Source organism: Heloderma suspectum, chromosome 2, assembly GCF_057233095.1.
Source record: "Heloderma suspectum isolate Gila_16-S chromosome 2, 16-S_ref, whole genome shotgun sequence".
In the NCBI taxonomy this organism is placed as follows: Eukaryota; Metazoa; Chordata; class Lepidosauria; order Squamata; family Helodermatidae; genus Heloderma; species Heloderma suspectum.
The window spans coordinates 378,343,487-378,368,142 of NC_139459.1; the positions used below are offsets into that span (position 1 = coordinate 378,343,487).

General features: G+C 48.6%; 1 protein-coding gene and 2 long non-coding RNA genes across 3 annotated transcripts in view; all 3 read right to left on the reverse strand.

The window, feature by feature from the left end:
• The window catches only part of LOC146356295 (uncharacterized), an 867,031-nt gene that overhangs the window by 716,273 nt on the left and 126,102 nt on the right, over positions 1-24,656 (reverse strand). The gene's annotated exons all lie outside the window — the stretch shown is intronic.
• On the reverse strand, positions 1,189-2,896 carry LOC146356316 (uncharacterized). The gene is made up of 2 exons (XR_014788650.1): positions 2,828-2,896; positions 1,189-1,553 (listed from the first exon to the last, which is right to left on the reverse strand). It is a non-coding gene; the product is annotated as an uncharacterized LOC146356316 (long non-coding RNA).
• LOC146356317 (class I histocompatibility antigen, F10 alpha chain-like) lies at positions 2,919-13,876 on the reverse strand. Its single transcript, XM_084841098.1, has 4 exons — positions 12,247-13,876; positions 10,711-10,923; positions 5,798-6,067; positions 2,919-4,053 (listed from the first exon to the last, which is right to left on the reverse strand). The coding sequence occupies exons 1-4, from the start codon at positions 12,383-12,385 to the stop codon at positions 3,956-3,958; spliced, it is 720 nt and encodes a 239-aa protein (XP_084697224.1). The 5' UTR covers positions 12,386-13,876; the 3' UTR covers positions 2,919-3,955.

Below are 24,656 nucleotides of genomic sequence, written 5' to 3' on the forward strand. Positions count from 1 at the left end.
TTGTTTGTTTGTTTAATAAATTTACACCCCACTTTTCTTCTCCAAAGGAGGAGTCGGACAAAGTGGCTTACAAAATGTGAAAACAATAACAGATCATTACGACAAAAGCTAACAAGGTGGCTGAAGGGGTGGTTGTTTTTTTTACCCTCACAAGAACCTTGTGAGGTAGGTTAGATAGAGAGAGAGCCCAGAACATATAGTGAGAAATGGGAGGCATTTGCTGGTTCTCCTCAGGCAACAAAATATCCTGGGCCAGCAATGGCTGTGCAGGTGTGTGTCCTGCTTGGCTGTTGTGTCTGAATAAGACACTGGGACAGTCTATATCTCGTGTGTATCTGTGTGTGTGTGTGAGAGAGAGAGAGAGAGAGCGCTCACTTAGAATCATAGAATAGTAGAATTTAGTGTGTGTTTTCTGTTTTGCCTGTGTGCTATATGGTGTAAAAGGGAAAGTTTGTGTTTGTGTTTGAGTTCTCTTCTCTGGAAGAGATATTAGTATTTTGCTTCCAGGAAAGCGTGGGGGATGATTTCCACTAAAATATATAGCAAATCATATTTTTGCCTTATTACTGCACATTGTTGAGTGTGTGTGTGTGTGTATGTGTGTGTGCGAGCACAAATGTTGTGAGTTCAGTACTGGGGGCAGAGCAGGGAGCCCACTTCAGTTGGCTAGTGCCTTCATGGCCGTGGTCTGGCCCTGGCTGCATGGCTCTCTGGATATCACTGGATTCTCTCTGGAACGGGTGTTGTTTCTGGGACAGGAGAACGTGGGTCCAAAGGAGTCTTTTTGTGTACCTGTGTGATTCCCCCATCCGCCCCTTAAAAGTTTGTGTGCCTTAGTTTTCACTTTCTGCGGTACGACCCCCTTGGCTCTGCGTCCGCTGACCCTGCTCTCCCCACACCAGCCACAATGGGCACCAGCAGCCACTGGTAGCATGATAAAAATGTGTTATCCCAATTCAAGTCCACTGTTGCTTCGTGCCACCCTTCAGTATCAAAATTCTACCAAGGCAGCTTATAAGTAACATGAAAATAATAAAATCACAATAAACAATATTAACCATTTTTAAAAATCATCTGGATCCTTCCCACAGCGCAGTTGGTAGAAGATGGCCCTGGGGGCAGGGAGACTTCAGCCAGAAGAGGGGCAGGTGTCTGATGTTTTCCTCCTTTCCCTCCCTCTCTCCCCAGAATATTCCCCAGGGAAGTTGATGGCAGATGGCCTGGTGAGTGATGGAAGGTTTCGATCAAGTACAAGCATGTCTTTAGGAGGCTGGTCCAGCCCAAAGCAATCCCAGGTCCAGACAAGCTCCAAGGTATCAGGTACAGATTGGACACAGCCAGCTTCTGGGGAGTATAGAAGCCCCCTCAAGGGGTCCAGAAGAATCCAGAACACTCGAGGAACCCACCCACCCTTCCTTCCTTCCTTCCTTCCTTCCTTCCTTCCTTCCTTCCTTCCTCCCTCCCTCCCTTCCTTCCTTCCTTCCTCTCTCTCCCTCTCTCCTTACATTCACGTGCCCTGCAAGCCGGGAGGTTTGCTGCCAACATTGGTTATACTGCAGAAAGAAAAAAGAGGGGGAAATGCGAAGTAGTTATTTCCTAAGGCAATAAACCAAGCCACGGAGAATCGCAGGTTCGCTAAAGTGCTTTACAGGCAGGCTTCAGGGAATCAGTGCTTTAAAACCTGTATTCAATTCATGGGGATCTCTGTAAATTCTGATGTGCACAAGCCTTATTGAGCACAATGGGAGTTACTTCTGAGTAGACACTAGTTGGTTTGTGCTGGGAAACACGCAGGAAACACCCCTTGACCGGGGTCACGGTGAAAGGCACACCCCCGGGCAGGGCTAGCATACCCGAGGTCAATGCAGGTGTTGGGGCACACAGCAACTATACTGGGGAGAACCCGGCTTAAGGAAAAGAATCGGACTTTAACCAGTCTCGGGAAATCCGGTTTTCCCCTGATAAGCTCCAGGGTGGCCACGACATCATGTATCCCTAACGACCTCGACATGCAGCCAGCTTGGAGTAAATCGCTGGTGGAGACACCCCCCAGGACGATGCTGGGATAAGGCTGAAACCCCCAGAGTCAACCCCAGGTTCGGGACGGGAGCGGAACTCAGCACCTCTCACCCAGCTGAAGGAGCAGAGGTGGCGGCAGCAGCACCAGGGCAGGGAGGTGAGACGGAGTCATTAGGAGGGCAGCTTTCTGAAACACAGCGGGCAAAACCCAGCATAAGCCCTCCTTACAGTACGCCCACTGAAACGAATGGGATTGAAGTTAGTCGTGACTAGCCTAAGCCCCATTCATTTCAATCGGTGTACTCTAAGTAGGACTTGCGCTGGATTTTGCCCAGCGCGCATACTCTGCTGCTTCGTGAGTGGTTGCTGAGGTTGGGGCAAGGGCTGGTTTTTATTAAGCGTGGAGGCACTATCCCCCCGTTCCTGACACAGACCCCAGCCAGAGCCCCAGCTCTCCCCATCAGCCATAAGCGTGTCCGGTACATGAGCGGTGCCGCACTGCCAGACGTTCCTGGCGGGCATCCCGTTTCAGCGCCGTTGCCCTTCATCACTGCACCCACGCGCCACTCTAGACGGGAGGTAGGGCCTGAAAGCACCCACAACCGTTTCTCACGCTTCCACATTGCCCACAAAGCTTGGGGGAGATCCAAGGGGTCGTGGACGGTGTCCCACGGCATCCCCCAGGGGTTTTGATCGTACAGTTAACTCGTGAGGGTGGCCTCTCCCGCCCCACATCCCCTTTTCCCGGGAGGCTCAGGGACAGGCAGAACCCCTCCCGCCCTCTGGGGTGGGATTCCCTCACACTTACCACTGCTGCTGGAGATGCTGGACCCGCCGTCCTCCTTTGCTACGAAGGGAAGGAGTGAGAGGGAATCAGTGTCTTTTTACTTCTTTTCTTTGCTCAGTGACTTTTAAGCTATTCCATCTGTCTCCGTACCTCCCACCCCACCACTGATGTTTAACAGAAGGGGGCATCACTCACTTGATGCATCTCTGTAGAAACAAAACCAGAAAGTCAGAGCTGGAAGGGACTTCCAGAGATCATCCAGTTCCACCTTTTCGATTAAGGCATGGCACTTGGACCCTAAGCCTTCCCTGGCAGCTGCTTCAGAAGGCTCTTCCTAACAGCCTCCAGAAAAAGAGGGCCCAGAACTCCCCCAGGCAGCTTTCCTGGTATCAGCCTACCTGATATGTCATGCCCCCTGCTTCGCTGTGGCATAATGGCATTGCCTCTGCTCGTCCCCTCTGCAAAACTGGAAGACAGCTGAAGGCATGGGTGGAAACTGCCCACCCTCCAATAAATCCCCCCACCCCAACCAGCACATTTAAGGCTTCAAATGCTCATGTTTGAGGTTGTTGGGAAGGAGGGGAGGGGAGCAGACAAGCTCAGACCTAGGTCAAGGGATCACCTGAATCCCCAAAGGAGGTAGACTCATCAGGAGGGTTCTCCTCCAACCTTGTCTCAGCCACACCATCACATAGCCCTGTTGCAAAATTAATGTGTGTTTTTATTAACAAAGCTTTTAAAAAGAAAAATGCCACAGAAAACAATGAGGCTTAATTCTAAGTAATTCTGAGTAATTTTTTGTTTTAGGGCCCTGGTAGAAGTTAGGAGAGGCAGCTGGACTTGAGACCCCTCAGGATCTACACCACCACCCTCGATTAACAGGTTGTTTTTTGGTAGGCTTTTCATTAGGGGATGATTTAATTACAGGGAGCAGTGAACCCTACTTCAAAAGTAAAGGATGGACTAGATGACCTTTGGGTTCTTTCCTGAAGATGTCAGAAAAAGCATTTACAGGGACGGAGGCTTGTGGGCACCACCAGATTTGGTGGGTTGCAGCTGCTACTATCGGGAGGCCTGAGCCATCTGTACATGCTCAGTGAGCATCTGCCACAGAGATGACTCCCCTCCCCCAGAAAATGCATCCATGAGTCACTTACTGATGTAGAAGATGATCCCAGATGCCAGCAGAGCAACAGCTACAGCCCCCAAGACGCCTCCCGAAATGGGCCAGAACACAGTGGCTAAGACTGGAATGACAGAAAGAGCAAATGATTGAAGGGAACCCAAGAGCAATCTCCCCCTCTTATGAGGGAAGCTTTTCTGGGTCTGAAAGACAGGGCTTCCACAGAGTTAGCAGGGCTACAGCCAGCAGAGAGGGAGATCCAAGCAACAGCCGCCTCCTCTCAAAGCTGAGTGCAAAGATATGCAAGCATCCCTGCAGGGCTGAGGTGGGGAGTGTGCCATGTGCCATGTCATCCCACAAAGAAGAACCACAAAAAGAATGGCTCTTGCTGATGGGGGTAAAAAGCAGGGCCTCCTCTGTGATGGCCTCAGTATAGCCGAATTGCTTCCCAAGGGGTGACATCGTGCATTACAGACCTGGAGGGAAATTTACCAAGCCTTTGTCTTAAAGAATTGTTTTACTGTTTGTTCAGTCATTTCTTATTGCGTTTGACACCCCAGTTTTATATATTTTCATGCCTATCCTTTTGTTTTTATCCATTTGTTGCAATCTGCCTTGTTTTTGCATAGAAATCAAGTCTATGTTGAGCCAGAGGACATTCCTGAGATGTTGCCCCCCCCCCCAAGCCAAGACAATTAACTGGGGCCCAATTAGAATTGATCCTCTTCCAAAGTAAGTTTACCCAAGCATTCTCAACCATCTTCAGAATGGGGATATAAGACATGGTTTACACCCCAAAGGACACACATTAGGTAGTTCGGTAGTGATAATTTTTTTAGTACAGGTACTGCATAACAGTCCCCATAGCCATGCCCTCAAGGAGACACCAAAAATACAGGCAGCAGTGTTGATCCCTTTGTAAGTTCTATTTATGTCTTTTGTAGGTCTTTGTGAAGCTAATTGGTCTTAATTACACATTCAAGACAAAGGGGCTTTATGAATGATGCTTTTTAACCAGTTATTTCTACTGCTGAATTTTTTGTGGGATTAAGATCGTATCTCTACATACGTGTTTTTTCTTTCTTTGCCTGCCTTTTGATACATCCCCCTACATAACCTCTAGGTGGTGCTGTGGTATAGTGGAACAATGTGGAAGGACACAACTACACTGGTGGAGAATTGCAGTTTGTTTCGCAATTCCAAAAAAGACCATATTTTCCCCACCCCGCAAAACCCAGGAAAGCACAGGATAGCCACTGGAGGATGACGACGTCATCTGACGTACGCACCATAAAAGTGTTGGCTAAAAAAGCCCCAAGTCACACCAATATACTTTGCAGTACAACAGAGATAGCTCACCACAGTATGTTGTGGCTGTGAAAACCCAATTCCCCCCCAGCTGCTATGCAGATTGCGGCTAAACTGAGAGGGAACACAGACGCCTTAAGCAGGTGGCAATGACCACATTGTCCCTGATAAGGAAGAAGTCCCGGCGCTTCGACCCTGTGAGTCCTGGCCCCATGCCACCTGTGTAGGTAGGCTCCTACTGCATAATGCACCACTTTTCTTCCTATAACTTCCAACAATATCAGAATGATACAAATTTAAAAACAACACAAATCCATAATATTACATCTAAAACCCTGTGTATGTGAGTGTGTGTGTGTGTGTGTGGGTGTTACTAAAGAGAAAGCCCAGGTAGTGAGTTCTCTGATTTCTGAAGTTCAGAGCACCCACAAAACAGAGGCAGCTTGTTGGGGCAGGGGTCTCATCTCTAAGTCCTTCCTTTGGATGAAAATCCACAGCCCAGAATCTTCTACCCTACCCCGACATGGAGACAGGCCTCCCCCATTCCTTCATTCTCTCACCAGACTCTTCCCAGTCCATGATCAGAGGTCCTGCCAGCGCAGCATGTTCCACATAACACTCATAGCGTTCTCCGAGTTTTGGATTGACCTTGATGGCGATCCAGGTGTAGTACGTCCCATCTGCATTGGGGAGAACATCCCCACCGAGGGTCTCTTCCTCCCAGGCCTTCCCATCCTTAAACCAAGTAGCATTGATTTTCTTAGGGAAGAAGCCATAAGCTCGGCAGGCAAGATAGTTCTCCTTACGTACTATGTTCACCTTTGGGGGCACTGCAAACATGGCAATATTGGTCCAGGTTAAGAAAGCATATCTCTATTGGCTGGCCAGATAGATGCCATATCAACTCCCAATCTCCCCCACCCCCAGCATTTGAGATGATCTTATATGACCCTCCTACAGATTCCATCTTCTGAGGAGGTTAGATCCACGTTTTGATGTCTATAGATTAATGCGCAGAGTTTGGGAGACAAACAAGATTAGCTTGAACTCTTAGTTCAGGTAAATACGACTTGGTGGGTATAATGGAGATTCGGGGACGACTCCCATGACTGGAATTGTAGCAATTAAAGAAGTATAACTTCGTCAAACTCAAATTAAATAAAAGTATAACTTTGTCAAAAGCAGTAGATGCAACAGAAAAGGAGGACAGTAGCAGCATAAGTCAAAAATGTGTACCCCGGAACAGAGATTTAAGAGACTCAGTGAGGTAGCCAATCTGCTAAGCATGGAATCACCAGCAAGTTCCTGACATGCCTTGCTGACAACTTCTTCTTTCCAAAGCAGAGGAAGGAAGGAGGAGATTATCTATTATCCTTGACTTCATCTTAACCAATAGGGAAGAGTTAGTCAATGCACGTAATCTGGAGAAGGGAGATTGATCAGCAGTGGAAAAAATATATATTTATTTTTATGTAAAGTATTTCTTGGCCTCCTTTTAGGGCAGCGCCCCTCCCATGGTGGCGTACAATAAAAAACATTTAAAAATCCCGATTCAATATTAAAAATGGTAAAAACACAAACAGAACAAAAACAACAACAGCAGGAAACGTTCCAGAAAAAAACAGCAAACACCAGAATAAACAGAACACACAACTGCAGCCACAACGCAGTCCAATAAAACGTAACCAGGGAAGGCCAGAGTAGGGTAGTACGTTTTCAGGGCCTTCTTGGAAGCGTGCAGTGATGGGGCCTGGCGGAGAAGCAGCTTCTGCTGTTGCAGCCCAACCAGGCATGTGGGTTGTGTGGGGAATGAAGGGAGGAGGAAGAGGCCTTGCTGCCAACCTAGGTGGTGGTGTGGAGCTGAGGGAAGGGATACTTCCTATGAAAGGAGGGCCAGTTCTCCTTGGGAGGAGCATGAGAGAGGGTAGGCAGGGGTGGCTCCTTCTGCTCCTCTTCCTCTGGTATGGGGAGTGGGCCCAGCTGGGGCCTTGGCAATTGCCTGACAGTGTCGACCCCTGGCGCCAGGCAAGGAGGGGAAATTCTTTGCTGCCATTGTTGGCACAAAATGGACTCCATGGGATGCTCAGTTCTATTTGGCCCAAGTCTTCACTCAACCCTCTTCTTGGCATCCAATCCTTCTAGAATCCAAGGGGTGTGTGTGTGTGTTTGTGTGTGTGTGTGTGTGTGTGTGTGTGTGTGAGAAGCTGTCAGGAAGCAATCTCGGAAGCCAAGCAGGGTCAGCCCTGGTTAGAACTTGGATGGGAAATCGCTTGGGAATCAGGCTTCCTGCATTGAGCAGGGGGTTGGACTCAATGGCCTTGTAGGCCCCTTCCAACCCTATGATTCTATGTCTGTGTCTATGACCTTGGAACACAAGCGGATAAAGACTGTTGCTGAATCCAACCAAACATGGCTAGAGCTCATTATCGAGCCAACCGTGTGGTGGTGAGTGTGGCAAAGAAGTTCTTTTCTACCTCTGTCGCATCTTCACTAGGGATGTACAAAACACCTACCTGGCTCCGCGCCGGGCAATCCGCGGTGGGGGGGAGGCGCTCCGTCCCTCCCCCCGGAATCCTGCCCAGCCGGCTCTGCTCCGCGGCCAAGCCGCGGAGTCTCCAGCCAGCTCCAGCCACCCGCAGCCAGACATCTGGCCACTGGGCAGCCCTGCAGGGACGCAAATGGCGGTTGTCGTAGCCGCCGCCATTTGCGTCCCTGTATTGAGCTGTGATAGGCTACGTAAATATTTACATAGCCTATCACGGCAGGGGGAAAAACCCCACCATACGCAAATGGCATCACTGCGTTAGCCGTGATAGGCTACGTAAGTATTTACGTAGCCTATCACGGCTATGAAGAGGAGGAAGCAAATGGCAGCCGCAGGACAGCCACCATTCGCAAAGCAGCGCAGACGGGAGCAGGTAAGTGCTCCGTTTCGCGCGCCTTTCGTGGGGTGGGGGCGGCGAGGACTTTGACCTGTGCACCTTTCGTGGGTTGGGGGGGCGGGGGCTTCGTTCCGCGACGGATTTCGGGGGGCCGAATGCACTGGCATTCGGCCTCACCGAGATCCATCGCGGAATTCTCTGACATCCCTAATCTTCACAGTGTGGTCCAGCAGAGCTGTTTCAGGTGGTGAAGGGGTTATTACAATGTGACCCTGAAAGGGAATTGGTTACACACTCAGCAGCTCCCTGTGATAAATTTGCACAACACTTTGAAGATAAAAGTGTTATCTTCTTATATCTTGTATCGGTATGACTTGGCGCTTCATCACACAAGGCTAAAAACCCTGCAATTTACTGGTCTTTCTGCTTCCGGAATCTTTGTGGTGTTAGATCGGGTCCTTTCCACATGGCTTTCTAAAAAACTAAATGTCTCCATAAGGGCTGTGTGTATCATTACAAAGCCACTAGGTGGTACTGTTGTTTTATCTTCTATATATATAAAAGTCAAAAATTGTGTGTGTGGGTTTGTGGCTGGCTGCAGGGCCATCTGTAATGCAAGGAATAAGGGGGAGCTCGCCTGGATGTACTCACACTGTCGGGGCCCACTGAGCCTGCCATTTGGGCCCTGCAGTTGCTGCCCCTTTTACTTCACATTCTCACTTGCCAGGTGTATGACAGGAGTCACTGGGTCACATTATTCCTTTGTTTATACTTTCCCTTACTAACACGCTGTCAATCATGGTACGGGCCAGGTCTATTGGTCTTTCTCCCATTCACTCTGACTTCCTTCACCTTGGATTAGCTGGCCACCGTCTGTTCCCTCCCATTCACTCGTGGTTTCTTTTCTGACTGTGCAGAGCATTTAGTTTCTCTCCCCTGTTCCTGCAGTATCCAGGGAGCAAGCAAGTTAGTGTTAAATATCTTTACCCCTTTCGATGCCAGATGTATCTGTTAGTAGTGTGTGATTAACGCTACTGTGAAATGTGGTGCGGTGTGTGCTCACCTGTGTGAGGGGCTGCGATGACACACTGGAGTGGAGACTTAAGGCTTTATTCATAAAAGAGTGAACTGCGGGGAAGTGAGAAGGGAACTGCAAAATGAAGGGCAAAATAGTGGTGTTTTACGTGTAGCTGAACTGACGATTTCTATCAACTTAGCTTCTTTGGCCTTAAGTTTCCAATTACCTCTTTGCTCTAATTAGAAAAACAACAACTGTTGTTTATAGACAAGCCTTACAATGAACTTCTACTTTGGTGATATTTAATGTTAGGTCCATAGTTGTTGGCGCTGTCGGCATCATGTCACCCATCATGCTGCTCAGGAATCTCCATGTTCTTCTCATGTACAGTTATAAGTTGCAGAATTAGTTTGTGAGAAGAAGCAAAAATTGTGTTGTCTACTCTTCATAAGAATTTTTTTAAAAAAATAATAGCTACACAAAAGATGTGCTGATTTTTTCTTTTCACGTTTCTTATGGGGCCTTTCCGAAAAGCATAAACCTACCTTAAGCTATTTCTAAGAAAGAGTGCCTATGACAAAATTACATCCCGGGCAACGCCGGGTATATCAGCTAGTTTGCAATAAAAGCAACTTCAAACTGTATACCCTCATTTATGTCGACTCCATGGTTGGAGGAGGGGAAATGCCGGACTTTCGTCATCATGGAAAACAACGAATAGAGCTCACAAAGAGCGGGAGGTACCCTGGAGGAGGACTGCATCATGTACAGGACCCGCAAACTTCTGTGAGTAAACAATCTCCATAGCAGGATAAAAACCCAGTGTGAAGGAGCCCTTGGACTCCTCTATTAGTGTGGTTCTATTAATGGAGCATTGTCTGGTCCAGCTGTATTGGATGAGTTTCTGTTGTGGAGGCATAAAGATGCAGACAAGGTGCTTGGATGAGTTCAGCCAGTCATTTATGTGCTTGACCCTTGGCCATCTTGGCTTGTTACTTCTAATAAGGAGGGGATGGCCTGTTGGATACGGGAGGTTGTAAAAGAGAAGAAACAGGGTTCCACTCTCATTGCCTCTTTCCTGGCAAAGGTCATCCCACAGGGCAACCAAGGCAGTTTCCCTCTCAAAACCAGGCTTAAAGCCAGATTAAAATGGATCTAGAAAATCAGTTCCACCTAAGAATGCCTGGAGTTGATCAGCAACCACAATCTCGAGCGCCTTGCCCAGGAAGGGAATGTTAACCAACGGCCTATACTTGTTCTCCACTTCTGGGTCCAAATTAGGTTTCTTCAGGAGTGGCCTGACTACTACCACTTTTAAGGAGCCTGGGACCATCCCCTCTGTGATTTTATTCTTTGAAATATTTGCATTGTATTTTATATTTTTAACTGTTTGTAAGGCACTTTGGTTTTGCAACTGTTTCTAATCCACCCAGAGAACATTGGTCATTGGGCAGATTAATAAATATAATAAATATTTCTAGTCCAGCATTCTGTTCACACAGTGCCCTGCTCAAGTCGTGATTTGGGAAACAGCCTGAAGATGTCACGCTCTCCCACCCTTTTTCCTACTCACCCCTCCCCAACAGATGCCGTTTCCAGATCTCCAGGGCTGTCTTCAGCCATCTCATGCAGGGGTAGTACTCAAAATATTCTTTCCTGTGGCTCTTCTTGGTGAGGTGATCCGGGCTGTCCTCTTCTCTCCCATCATAAGCATCCCGGTGATATACTCTTAAATGACCATCTTCATTCACCTCGCAAACCTCCTGGCACTGCCAGGTGTGAAATCCTGAAAGAGACAGAAGATGGAGGGCAGGGGGTGTTCAGGTGCCTCCATGCACCCAATCCTCTCTCTGATGTTTGCACCCCTGGGAGCGGGGGAGGTCTCTGCTCCCCCCCTTCAATGAGAAAAGTGAGCCAGTGTGGTGTAGTGGTGAGAGTGCTGGACTGGGAGCTGGGAGATCCAGGTTCTAGTCCCCACTCGGCCATGGAAGCTCACTGGGTGACTTTGGGCCAGTCACAGACTCTCAGCCCAACCTACTGCACAGAGGTGTTGTTGTGAGGATAAAATGGAGAGGAGGAGGATCATGTAAGCCGCCTTGAGTGCCTTGCAAGAGGAAGAAAGGCGGGATATAAATGTAATTAATAAATAAATAATAGAAGTGCTTATATGGGAGGCACTGAGTGACAGGGCTGATATTTGATATCTCAGTCTCTGGCATGGTGGGGAGGTGGTGGGGGCCTTTCTGACCAGGGTCATTCTAGCAAGACTGGAAAGACTGTTACCGGAAAGGGATTGTTTTCCATCTTTTAAAAAGTCACATTATAGCAGCTTTCCCCAACGTGGTGCCCTCGAGATGTTTGGGACTTCAACTCCCATCAGCCCCAGCCAGTATGACCAGTGGTCAGGAATTCTGGGAGTTGTAGTCCAAAACAGCAGGAGGGCACCAGGAAGCCTGCATTGTACTGTTATAATGTTATAGCCTTATTTTAATGATGCAGTATTTTGTATATATCCACATACATAGATACATACATACCCATCCAGAAAAGCATGTTAGTACTAATCAAAATACAGATTAAAAATGCAGTAGGTTCACCTGCCTGACACATCGCTGCCCATGTCAAAATCAGAGCCAATGCAAGACATTTTGTTCCCTTGACGTAATGCTGGCCCCCACCCCCCGCGGGGCCAAGGTTCAGAACACCCAATGCCAGCAATATTATTCTGGCAACTGAGGTAGAAAATTGCACAAGTGCTTCTCCTCCTCCCTGGCCGTACAAGTAATAAACAGCAGTAATAAATTAAGTAACAAAATGTTTTCGTCCCTTTCATGCCTAATGGTAGGGCTGGCCCTGGTTAAAACTCCATCTTTTAAAAAAGGTGAAAAAGAATATTAGGAAAGCCATCTCCACCTGTGGAGATTGTACTGTTCTTCAACTCTTCCGAAAAAGGTTGCATTTTCTGAGATCAGCGGAACGATGAAGGAATCCCAGAAAAAATACAGGATGGCGATGACTGGATGACAGCACCATGCAGATGCCCGACAAGAAGAGAGCATGGAACACCTAGTGTGCAACTCCCCCAGGAGACGTTCCACCCTCCACTCACCCTCCGTCTGGTTGTGGTGAATCACCAGGCTCACCAGGCTCACTCCGAACGTCAGCTGATCCCTCTTTGCTCTCTGGGTTTGCCAGTCCCAGTACAAGTTATTCAGGCTCAGCTTCACCCCCAGTGGCAGAGGCTCCATCCTCTCTGTTTTGCTGTTATAGCGTTCGATGGGCTGGTCATCCAGGTACCCTACAGCAATGAATCGGGGCAGCTCTTTGGAGGGCTCTGACACAACTGTGCGGGTATAACGCAGGGAGTGAGAAGAAACATCTGCAAGGGAGAGACAGAGACAGATGGTTGCAGAGTTGGGGGGAATGAAACAAGACCATAAGAGCGTAGGAAGAGCCGTGCTGGATCAGACCAAGGGTCCACCTTGTCCAGCATCCTGTTCACACAGTGGCCAACCAGATGCTCCGATGGGAAGCCCACAAGCAGGACATGAGTGCAACAGCACCCTCCTGCCCATGTTCCCCAGCAACTGCTGTACATAGGCCTACTGCCTCTGATACTGGAGGTAGCATATAGCCATCAGGACTAGTAGCATGGATAGCCTTCTCCATGAAACAAAGAGCACTGCAAAGCATCTGCATAAACCTCTTCCCACGAACTTGCCCCTACATCAGGGATGGGCAACTTGTCAGCCTCCAGATGTTTTGGCCTACATTTCCAACTGGCCCACAAGTTTCTTCTGCTGTTACCTCTGATCAGTGATCTGAAACAAGAGGGTATTTAAAGGCAAATAAACGTTAAATACCCTACATAGGATGGCTTTTGCAGGCATGAGAGCCATTGCACTGGTGCTTACTCGTGAGTAGACATGCACAGAATTGAGCTGTGCTTGATATGCTTGCTGGGATAATTTCCAAACTGGTAAGAATTACATCTGCCCTGTACCCATCGCTCCACCCACTGCCATATTGCGGCCCCCGAGACCCCTCTCAAATGGGAATCCAGCCCCTGGGCTGAAAAAGGTTCCCCGCTCCTGCCTTGAGTACTGCACAGAAAATTCAGCAGGCCCCAGAAAGCCACGCTGATCTGCACAACGGTTCTGAGGGCCGCATTTTAAAGTTCAGAGTTTCAAAACCCTTTCTGGGGCTCAGGGCCTTGACCAGCCCTGCTCATGCCACCTGCTCACAACGGAAGGTGCAGCCGGCATGGGTCTCGTCGCTGTAGTCTAAGCAGTTATCTTGCTCATTACAGGTGTGAGCCGCATGGATGCAGATCCCGTTGTTGCACTGAAAGTATCCTCTGGGGCAACGGGGATAGATGCAGCCAGCTTCATCGCTGTTGTCCCTGCAGTCGTCAAACCCATCGCAGGTCTGCCGGTCAGAAATGCAGCGCCCGTTGTCGCATCTGAACTCATAGCGGGAGCAGGGATGCTCACAGAAGACTTCATCACTCTGGTCGCCACAGTGGTTGTATCCGTCGCAGGTCAAATTCCTGGGAATGCAAGGCCCGCTGGTGCATTTGAACTGGTGGGCAGGGCAGAAATCCAGGCAGCCGGCTTCATCGCTTCCATCATCACAAGAATCCTGATCACGTCTGTCATCTCCATTGCAAGCCCAATCCACAGGAATGCAGGAACCGTCCATGCATTTGAATGGGTGGGTATACGCCCTGCAGCGCTTGTCTGGAAGCAGGAGGGAGAGAGGTGTCAGAAGCAGTGGGAACTGAGCCATGGCCCCCACCCACAGACGCTGTGGGGGTAGATGCCAAAAGTAGATCTCCAGATGTTTTGGACCAATTCCCAGCATTCCTGATCATTGGCCATGCTGGCAGGGGCTTCTGGGAGTTGAAGTCTAAAACAGCTGGAGACCTACCTCCTGCTCACCCCTGCTGTATGCCAACGCCTCCTGCTGATAAGCAGCTGGAAAACCTCAGTGTTTTCTGCTCTGTGTCAATGTCTATGTTTGCTGGGGAGAATGGACATTGCAGTCCAACACATCTGGAGGGCGTCAGCTTGGGGAACCCTGGAGCAGGAGTATTCAGGGGGTCACAAGTCTGCTTTAATGCCAAACGCCCATCCTATGCATGCTCCATGCTTCCCCTGGGACAAGACAGAGAAGCAAAGAGGACCCTGCCCCGGAGTGCTTACAGCACAGGAATTCAAAAATGTGTTGCTGTGGAAGGAATGCGTGAACAGCCCTGCTCACGCTACACCCTCACCTCGATCGGTGCAGTTGATGTGGCTCTCGTCGCTTCTGTCTTTGCAGTCAGGAAACAAATCACAGACATACGTCTCAGGAATGCAGCGTCCGTTGTCGCACCTGAACTCTCCGCTGGAGCAGGTGCGATTGTTGCCGGCCCCGTGGTTGTCTGGAAGCAGGAGGGGTGTGTGTCAGAGCGCACTAAGTGTGTGGGAGCATTTGCCTCCCCAACAAACCTCCAAGACACTCTAGGGTGGCATGCTAATTGCCCCTATTCGCAAGCCATTAGGAAATCAAAGATTTTTCTGCTACTACTCCATTTTCTCAGCAGGAAGTGTCAGCATGTCCCACCTGCAGTGATGGCAAACCAGTGGAAATTCCAGCTGAACAGGCTCCTCACTGTACCAAACTCTCTTGCCACTAGTCCATTTCCTTGAGCCTAGTGCAAAGTTGGCATCTGAAAATGTGATGTTAGTTCCTAAAACATCCAAAGCTGAGACTCAGAAAGCTGGCGTAACCATCTAACACTCATACAATTCATTGCCCATCGCAGCGTCTTCTTCATCATTTCATGAACAGACATATTTAACATGTTGCATTCAGATCTTTCCATGTTCATTCCAGGTTCAAAATGCTGGGCAATTGCAGCTGTTAAGGGCCTCCCTGTTAGCAGAAGCGTTGTTTAGGGAATATGGATACGGTATGGTATCTTATGCTGTGGCTAGTTCCAGCTTCCAAGAAATTACAGGACACTTAGCTTAGTATCTCTTCTGGGTAAATTGGTAGAAAGCAGTATTAGGGCGTGATGTGATGGCCGCGAGGCAGTGTCTAGACGGCCATAGGGTTTTTCAGTTTCTGGGAACTGAGCTTACAGCCAGGGCTCTGAGCTTGCTTCCCAGAAACCATGCTCCCTGCCCCTCCCCCCGCCACCTTATAGGCAGTGTGGTTCATCCCTGGCTCTGCGCTCGTAAGAGCAGTGTGGAGCAGGCGAAAAGTGGGCATTCCCAGGGGTGGGGAAGGAAGGAGACTGCGGAAGCATAATTACGACGCTTTCTATGCACCATTCGGCCTGCCCCTGCCCCCGCTCCGATGTGCCCCAGCTAAACAGCTGAAATAGGCTGTCTAGCTGCAAATGCAGGGTGGCTGGAGCATGGAGGACAGGATCCCCTCTGTGCTGTGCCCAGCCTGCATTTGATAGTTGGCTGCCTCCAAGTTCGGAGGTGGCCGACTATCCCCATAGGACTGCAGCCTTAAAGATAAAATTGATAAGAATATAGAAGGACAAGCCCTGCAGAAAAAGAATCAGCTTGTCTTCTGCAAAGTGTTGATAAACATGTGGACAGGGCTGATCCAATAGACATTGTTTACTTGGGCTTTCAAAAGGCTTTTGACAAAGTCCTTCATCAAAGACTCCTGAGCAAACTTAGCACACATAGAATAAGAGGAGAGGTCCTCTTATTGATCGAGAACTACTTACAGAACAGAAAGCAGAGAGAAGGAATAAATGGCCGATTCTCCCAATTGAGGGATATAAACAGTGGAATCCCACAAGGATATTGTAGGATGTGTCAGGCCACTCCCCACAATCTACCTAAAGCCTCTGTATTCCCCTGGGAAGTGGCCAAGAAACCTTGGTCTCAAACACACATTGATTTTCCAGACCGTTTCAGGGTAAAACCTTTCTAACTGTTGTGGATTCTCTCAAAATTGCATGAAGTAAGCAGTGTCCAAAGCCTACCATCAACTGCTACTATAACTTTCTTCCGTCAACTGTTTGCAATTCACAGTGTGCCAGACAAAATAGTTTCAGAAAATGGCACAGATTTCACCTCTGCAGTTTTCAAAGAATTTGCCAACAACTATCTCATCAAGACTGGCATCATTGAGCCTCACAGACCTCAAGTGAACAGGTAAAGACACAGCCCTTTCCCTACAACTGGCATTCCCCCGCCCCCTTGATTGCTTTTGCATAAAACACTGGAAATGGATGTCTACATGAGTAAGGAGAAGTGGAAACCTGGAGTGGAAACCAGAGCGGAACAAACAAGTATGGAGTATGACAAAAACGATTCATCTAGCTTCATTGCTAAGCTCCAACAACCAGCATAATGTTATGGGGAAATATGGGATCCGCTTCCATTGCTCTTAAGAAGGCTCTTAAGAATGCTACTGTCAAATGTTCTGCTACAGTGGTGAGTAGGCTTTGGGAAGAGCAGAAGAGCAAAGAGGTCCCCTGGCCCAGAGGACTTATGTGTGTGTGGCCTGTGAACTTCCTCGCTCACGTATGCCCTCACCGTGCTTGGTACAGTTGATGTGCCTCTCGTCGCTCATGTCTTTGCAGTTGTCAACCTGATCACAGACGTACTCCTTAACAATGCAGCGTCCACTGTTGCATTTGAACTTGTTGCTGGGGCAGGAACGGATTCTGAAGGCGTCACTGCTGCTACGGTGGTGGCTGTCCCCGTAGTTAGCTGGAAGCAGAAGGAAGAGCTGAGAGACAGCTGGCTTTGTGAAGCAGTTGCTATCCCTGCCCCATCCCCCTGCCCTGCCCAGAAAGGTACTCTAGGTCTGCGCTGTTGCTAACAAACCCTGGGTAGGCCTATGATTTTTCTCAGGTGCTTCCACTGTCCCAACAGAAAGGGTCAGGGTGTTCTTACAAGCCTGCTTTAGGGCACCCCTCTCAGTCCTGGTATTTTTCAGTTAATCCTGCTCCCCTTTGTATCAAGAGTTACCACCACTAGTCTAATATTCATTTAATGCAGCGCAGGACTGCCATTTCAAAATGTGGGGTTGAGCACTGAAAAGCTAAAATCTGGCACTTAAGAACAGGACGTAATAATATTCCTGCCCTCACAGATGTTGTCCATTTCCCATCTTGTAACTAATTTATCACCCACAATCCTCCTTTTTGAGCCACCAGATGATATGTCTGCTGTGGGATGATGGGATTTCTAGCCTAGGGATGGTGCAAGAGTCTGAGGAGGGGGTGGAGTCTGGCGGACTCCCCGCCACCCGACCACCCAGGCCCCGCTCACCAGGCCATGGGGAGCTTGCTTGCCCGCTCAGCAACCGGCAGGAAGTACTGCAAGGTCATCCATTGCCTTACCGAACTGCCATTGGGTGCAGAAATTGTGGCTCAGTCACTTCCACAAATCTAATGTTGCATCTACAGCTGCCTTAAGGGGGTGATGACTCAACATTACATTAAAGAGTCCTTTACCCCTGTAATATTGAGCCATCGCCCCTTTAAGGCAGCTGTAGATGGAACATTAGATTTGTGGATGTAACTGAGCCATGGTTTCTGCACAAAATGGCGGCTCGGTAAGGTGACGGATGGCCTCACAGTGCTTCTCGGGCGGTCGCCAAGCTGTCCTGTAGCTCGCGCAGGCAGCCAGCAGCAGTGGCTTGTCAATCGCCCAAAGGGACCGGATGGAGGTGAGTCCATCCATCCCTATTGGAGTCTAATACATCTATACCCGGTTCACAAAGGATGATGTACAGCCTTGTGGGTTGCCCGTTGACAGCTGGTTGGCTAGTGTGTGAACAGAATGCTGGACTAGATGGACCTTTGTTCTGATCCAGTAGGGCTCTTATATTCTTATGTACATGTCCCCTGCAAGGGTGGCCAGCACCTGTAGACTGATGAAGAGGACAAACCATTGGCAATCAGGATGTATGTGTGGGGGTAGGGGGAGCAGGAGAGAGTAATTTTTATCTAGAATTAGAACTGGGTGGGGGTGACTCTAACACCCAGTCCCTGGGTGGGGGGACTCTAACATGTCAAGAGGAAGGCAAGAAGGAAGGAAAGTCAAACTGGACAGAAATCTGTGGAGGAGGGGACATTGCTTCTAAAAGTACAACAGTCAGGGGTGTAGAACCTCTGGCCCAGGGGCCAAATCTGGCCTGCCCCAGATGGCCACGCCCCTTCCCCTGGCCCTACCCCCTTTCTACCCACCCTTTGGTAGTTTCCTGGCTTTTGTGCAGTTTCCCCCCCATTCTAGAGCGTTGAAATGCCTCTCTTAGGGCTTAGTTACCAGCAGCTTTAAGCTATTATCTGATATTCTGATCCTGCCCCTTTTGCCTTTGGCCCCTCCCACCGCTGGAATGCAGCCCCAGAGAGCTTCTCCCAAGTGGAATTCGACTCTTGGGCTGAACGAAGTTCCCCACCCCTGCTCTTGGCAAACACCAATTGAAGTGTGCGTCTGTGAAGAGGGGTGCAGTTTACAGACACCCCAAGAGGAAAACGAGCAGGAGAGGGGAAGCCGGAGTTGAAGCCAAGGAGAAACGGACAGTGACAAAGTACTGTCTGAAAGCATCAGCGACTTTTCTTGCAATCTGCCAATTACAGGGACAACGTTTTAAGAGGGGAGGGAGCTAGAGTGTGGTGTTACATAGTTTGGATTTGTGACAGTTTTATTTGTGAATCTGTTACTTTTACGTAGATATGTATTTCCCTCGGTCAAACATTTGCTTTGTGTTGGTCTGCTGACAAGATTATAAACAAACAAGCCTGAATCCATTAATTATTAAACTCGGAGAAACAACATAACAGTTGTGGGAGAATACCAAATTTTACACTTATTACAGCTCAACATGCTACTCTGGAACCGTCAGCTGGAAAAACAGTGGGCTCAGTGCTGAACGGGACAGAGACGCGGTTCCTTCCTGCCCTAAAGCACTTACAAAATATGGAAGACGGTGGGAAACAGACACTTGCAAGCACATGGGTGGGAGTGTTGGCCCCCAGAGGTACTCACCAGAGGAGTTCCCCAAGAGGAGGACAGCTGCCCCCAGGAGCAGGAAGCGCCACTGAAGGAAACCATTCCGGGCCCAGAACCCAGGGAGAGCCATTGTGCACCCCTCCTTCTCAACTCTGAAAGCTTGCGGAGGATGACGCTGGAGCAAAGGCCAGGATTGACCGAGAGGAAAATATCTGGCCAATAAAAAACGTGCTGCGGCCCCCTGCTCAGCAACAAGTCCATCAAGTGTTGCTGAGCTGATCTCCCTCAGCTGGAAACAGACATGCAGTGCAATCCGCCCATTTCGTGTTCTTGCCCAATATTAGATCAGCAGGAAGTTTCATTTCAGTGCCATTGCCAATCGGTGCAGGCAACCTCATAACCATCTTTTAATGGCTTGCAAGGTTTCCCCAAGTATTATATCCACAGTGATTGGTTGCTTATACTGAGGATTTTAGAGATAGCGTACAAATGACAAACAAACAAAGGTATGGCCATTTGGGGATGGGTTGGATCCTGCACCTTCACTTGCAGAGCCCAGGATGAAAAGCCTCTTGTCAGGTCTCTTTCAGAATGGCCACAGTTACGGGCGGTGACGAAAACATCGTCTTCCACTTCTAGTCCTCCCATGTTTACCCACCACTTCTTCCATCCTTTTTTTCTTACCACAGAAAACCTGTTCAGTAGGGAAAGGCAGAATAGCTTCACAGTGCCTTTTGACTGGGAGTGCTGGGAGCTGTCTGTCTGGAACAGCCTTGCTCAACTTGGTCCCCTGGCAGGTGTGCTGGACTGCGGTTCCCCTAAGCACAGGAACACAGGAAGCGGCCTCACACGGAGTCAGACCACGTGTCCACCTAGCCCAGTATTGTCAATACTGACTGGCAACAGCTCTCTGGGGTTTCAGGCAGTGCTTCTGCCTGGAGACACCAGTGATGGCACTCGGGACCCTCTGTAATTGCTCTACCCCTGAGCTATATCCCCTTCTAATCCCCCAGCCATCCACGTTATGCCCCAGCTATGCTGGCTGGGGGATTATCGGAGTTGTAATCCAGCCCATCCGCAGGGCACCAGGTTGGGGGAAGACTGGTCTGAAATGACCCCTGGGTTTCGGCATATTTAGGGAAGCAGCAGTTACAAATAACGGGCAGCAAAGCCGCTTAACAAAACTAACCAACTGTTAGCACAGAAGGGATGTTATTAGAGGAGGGTGAATATGCTTGTTTTGCAAAGCCTCATGTTCTACGCTGTTCGGAAAGCTTAATTCGTGAGGGGGAATCAGCCCCGAGGCTCTGAGCTGTACGCTCGAGTCTCAGATCTAGAGAAGCTGGTGTCACAAAGCAAAGGGGGCATCTGAAGACATGCAATGGTGTTACACAGAAAATACAGAAAGCCCACATATGCTTCTGGGACAAGAGGTCCACGTTCTCCAGTTAGAAGGAACTGTCTTCTTCCAGGAACCCTGAATCACAGACACTCCCCTCCTTCAAGAAGGACACTTGGCAAAGCTTTGAAACATGGGATGTTTTGAGCTGTAATGAAGCTTGTACCTGACAGCTAAAACCTCATGCATATTCTCCCTTTCACACTCGGGAAATCCAGGAATTTATTTTATTCTTGATGCATTTCATTTATTTCCTGCCCTTCCTTCCAGCGCAGGGTGACTCTTTCTCCTCACCCCACTTTATCCTCACAACCCTGCGAGGAAGGCTAGGCTGAAAAACTGTCTTCCCCCTCTCTAATATGGGGGATAATAATACTGACTTACCTTACAAGGCTGTTGCAACAACTAGATCCTGCATGTAAAGCATTTTAAACACTTGAGCGTACGATATAGAAAGTGCTACACAATTATTATATGATGATGGCAACGACAATGATGATGTTCTTATGAAACCCTCCCCCACCCAGCCCCCAGTCTGCAAAACCTGGGATTCACCTGAACCTGCTGATATCTCCCTCTTGTGCATGACTGATGCTCCTTTGGCTGCATGAGAAACGCCACTCACAGCTTGAGCACTGAAACCAGAAGGAATGATAATCTATCAGGGCATCTGGGACACCAAAAAATGCATTGGAATGCCTCGGTGATGATGATTTCCACTTTCAAGCTGTCCAACATTTCATTCACATATGGCAGTGGGTCATCAATATATGTCTTCCAACTTTGGGTTGATGACAACAGTTGGAGATTCTTCTTCAGAAGATTGAAAGGGGGCCTGTTGCTTGAGGAAATGGAGCTCAGCTCCTGCTGTGACATGTTCATTCACTCAGAATAGGGGTAATGATTGGGATGAAAGGGTACTTCCTTCCTCGCTTGCCCAACTTCAGAAGCAGTCATCATTAAACACCAAAGAACACCAGAAGAGCTCTTTGCCAGCTCACTGGCCAACGTGGGGTCCTGTACATCTTTGGTGCTGTTCTGTAGCACCCTATTTGGGATGGGTGAGGTGGAGAAGGAGGTGCCTGCGTAGTCCTGTGGCTTAAGCCAAAAGCAGGTTTTGAAGGCAGATAGCTCTCCTGGGGCCTCTTTCACGCAGGGCTTTTATCCTGCGATGGAGATTGGTTATTCACAGAAGTTTGCGGGACCTGCACACGATGCAGTCCTCCTCCAGGGCACCTCCCGCTCTTTGTGAGCTCTATTGCGTTGTTTTTCCATGACAAGTTCTGCATTTTCCCTCCTCCCACCATGGAGTCAATGTAAATTATATACTCTTTAAAGTCGCTTTATTGCAAATAAAACAACTGTGCCACCTGGTGGCTTTGTAATGAAACACACAGACTTTATCGAGAGGTTTAGTATTTTTGAGAAGCCATGTGGAAAGGACCCACAAAGATTCCAGAAGCAGAAGCCCCAGCAAATTGCAGGATTGTTAGCCTTGTGTGATGAAGCCCTTGGAACAGCCATGCTGGGGTATCTACATGCGTTGTAGCTGGCTGCAGTGGAATCTAGCAAAAGACGACTTCTAGCAAAAGCCCATCATCCCCTCCACTTCCTAGTCAAGCTCTGTGATTGGCTTGGCTTGGGGGAGTGTGAAAACCCCAGTGGACAATTGGATATCTCCGGCACTGGCAGCCCATAAGGGGAGAGCAAAGACGGAGAAAAACAAATCCCTTTATTTCTGCCAAGTAACCTCAGTGTTCTTATGAAAGCCTCTCGGGAAATACAGTGTGGGAGGGCAGCTAATTCCTTAATACTATGCTCAGGGGCCATGTATTGGGGCCTCTGCTGGGTCATTGCAGGAGACAGGGCCCTATGCTTGACACATGGACCATTTGACTGACCCAGCAGGGATTTCCTGTTGTTCGTATGTTACAGAAACCTGACATCCTTTGTCCTCAAGCAAAGTGCAGATCTGAGACTGAAGAGACGTTTACAGCACAGCCTTAACATGTCTATTTAGCAGTAAGCTCCGCTGAGTTACTCCCAGGTAAGTGAATGTAGGATTGCAGCCTTATATAATAAAAGGGTTAGAGAATGTTATTTTGCTTATATTAAGTCCACTTAGCAAAACGTGCTTTCCAGCCCTGGGTGTCATTTAAAAATGTGGAACTCCATTCCAGAGCTGGAGGCATCATCTCGATTTTTCCCCATGCAGTGGCAAGCAAGTCTTAGGGCTGCCCTGGCCCCAAAACGATAGCTCCGTGCAGTCAACAGAGTTCCCCAGTACAGTTTGGCTATGGCCAGCTTGTAGGGATTGAAGACGTCCCCAAAGGACACACAAAAATCTGGAATATGGATGCATCCGAAATCTTGCATCAGGCGACTTGCCAGTCGGGAGATGGGCTGGCCACACTGGTCATGCTAGAGGGAGCGGGGGGGGGGGAGAGTTTGTGATGAAGCTACCACAGGAGATAGCGCTTGCAAGGACTCCTCCTGCTGCAAATTCTGGAATCACAACTGAGTCTTGGCTTTTGACAGAGTCCCTCACCAAAGTCTCCCAAATAAACTTGGCAGTCGTAGGAGAGGAAGAGCGGTCCCTCTTATGGATCACTACCTGGCCAAAGAACAGAGAGCAGGAATAAGCAGACAGTTGTCACCGTGGAGGGATGTATACAGTGGGGTCCCCCAATGAACCGAATTGGCAGCAGTGCTTGTTAACTTGTTCGCAAATTATCTGAAGGGGTGAGCAGTGCGGTGCTCAAGTTTGCAAATGACACCAAATAATTTAGGGTCGTAAAAACAAAAAGGGAAAGCAAAGAGTGCCAAAAGGGTCTCTCCAAATTGGGGGCATTTAAATAGCGATGCGGTTCAGGGTAAGCAAGTGTGTGCATGTCTGAGCTGGCAGTGATTTCCCAGGAAAGGGAAACAGATGCCTTCAGACTCAACAGCTATTATTATAACTTACAGAAACACAGAGCAACCTTCTTTTACTTGTGAGAGGCGCATAAACAACTTAACTGAAATATTGTCCTTGGTCACGGAATCAGTCACATAGGCCAGGATTGTGCTGGAGAAAATGCAGAGGGGGGAAGTGCTCCTACTGACTTCTGCCAAAGGTGAAAGCATTCCCCTCACATTGCCTACTAGCTTCTGCGCTTGTCTCAGAGAGGTGTTATGCAACAATCTCCAAGTGGATACGTTGGACAGAGAAGGTGCAGTCAAGCTTTGAGCACCTTCCTTAACGGCACGAGAAAAGTGAAAACGTTTGGGCGTTTTTAATTTGGGGGGAAAGGCGGTGAAAGGGAGGGCATGATAGTGGTTTATAAAATTATGCGTGGTTGTGCCGACTGCCCTATATTAGCACCAATAGGAGCTTTCCCCAAAGGGCTAATAGCAACTGTTAACAGATATTCATTATAACTGTGGTGGAGGAGGAAAGGGTTAACCCCTTCCCCTTGCACCTTGTTCTGAATCCTGCTGAGAGAAGAGAGTGCACAGCACTTTGGAAAGTTCTAGAAGTTTAGGGAGTGTTCCAGCCCCTGTGTTCATGTGGGGAATCCACGTCTCTTGAGGAGGAGAAGATGCTGACTTGAGGGATAGCTCAGCTGTCAACTGTTGATATGGCACCCCCCCCCACATGGATATTTCAACTTTCAGACTACGCACATTAGCCGCACTCACACAATTAATGACCAGCCAAAGAACTATCGACCAATCGCACTGCTAAGCACTGTCTATAAGCTTCTCGAAAGGCTTCTGCATAATAGAATCAGCCAGACGATACTCCAGATAATTCCAGTGGAACAAGCTGGATTTCACCCCGCACGAAACTGCACTGATCAAGTGCTTTCACTAACAACCTATATAGAAGCAGGATATCAGGCAAAGCAAAAAACATCAGTTGCTTTTATAGATTTAAGTGCAGCATATGATACAGTGTGGAGACATGGACTACTTTATAAATTAATACAAGTAACCTCATGCCAAAAAACTACCCGACTTATTGATAATGTGCTTGCTGGAAGAACTTTCTCTGTGACTATAGGAGAGGATACTAGCGTCCCTAAAATTTTAAACAACAGACTACCACAAGGCTCAGTTCTTGCACCTCTCCTTTTCCGTCTATACATAGCTGACATACCA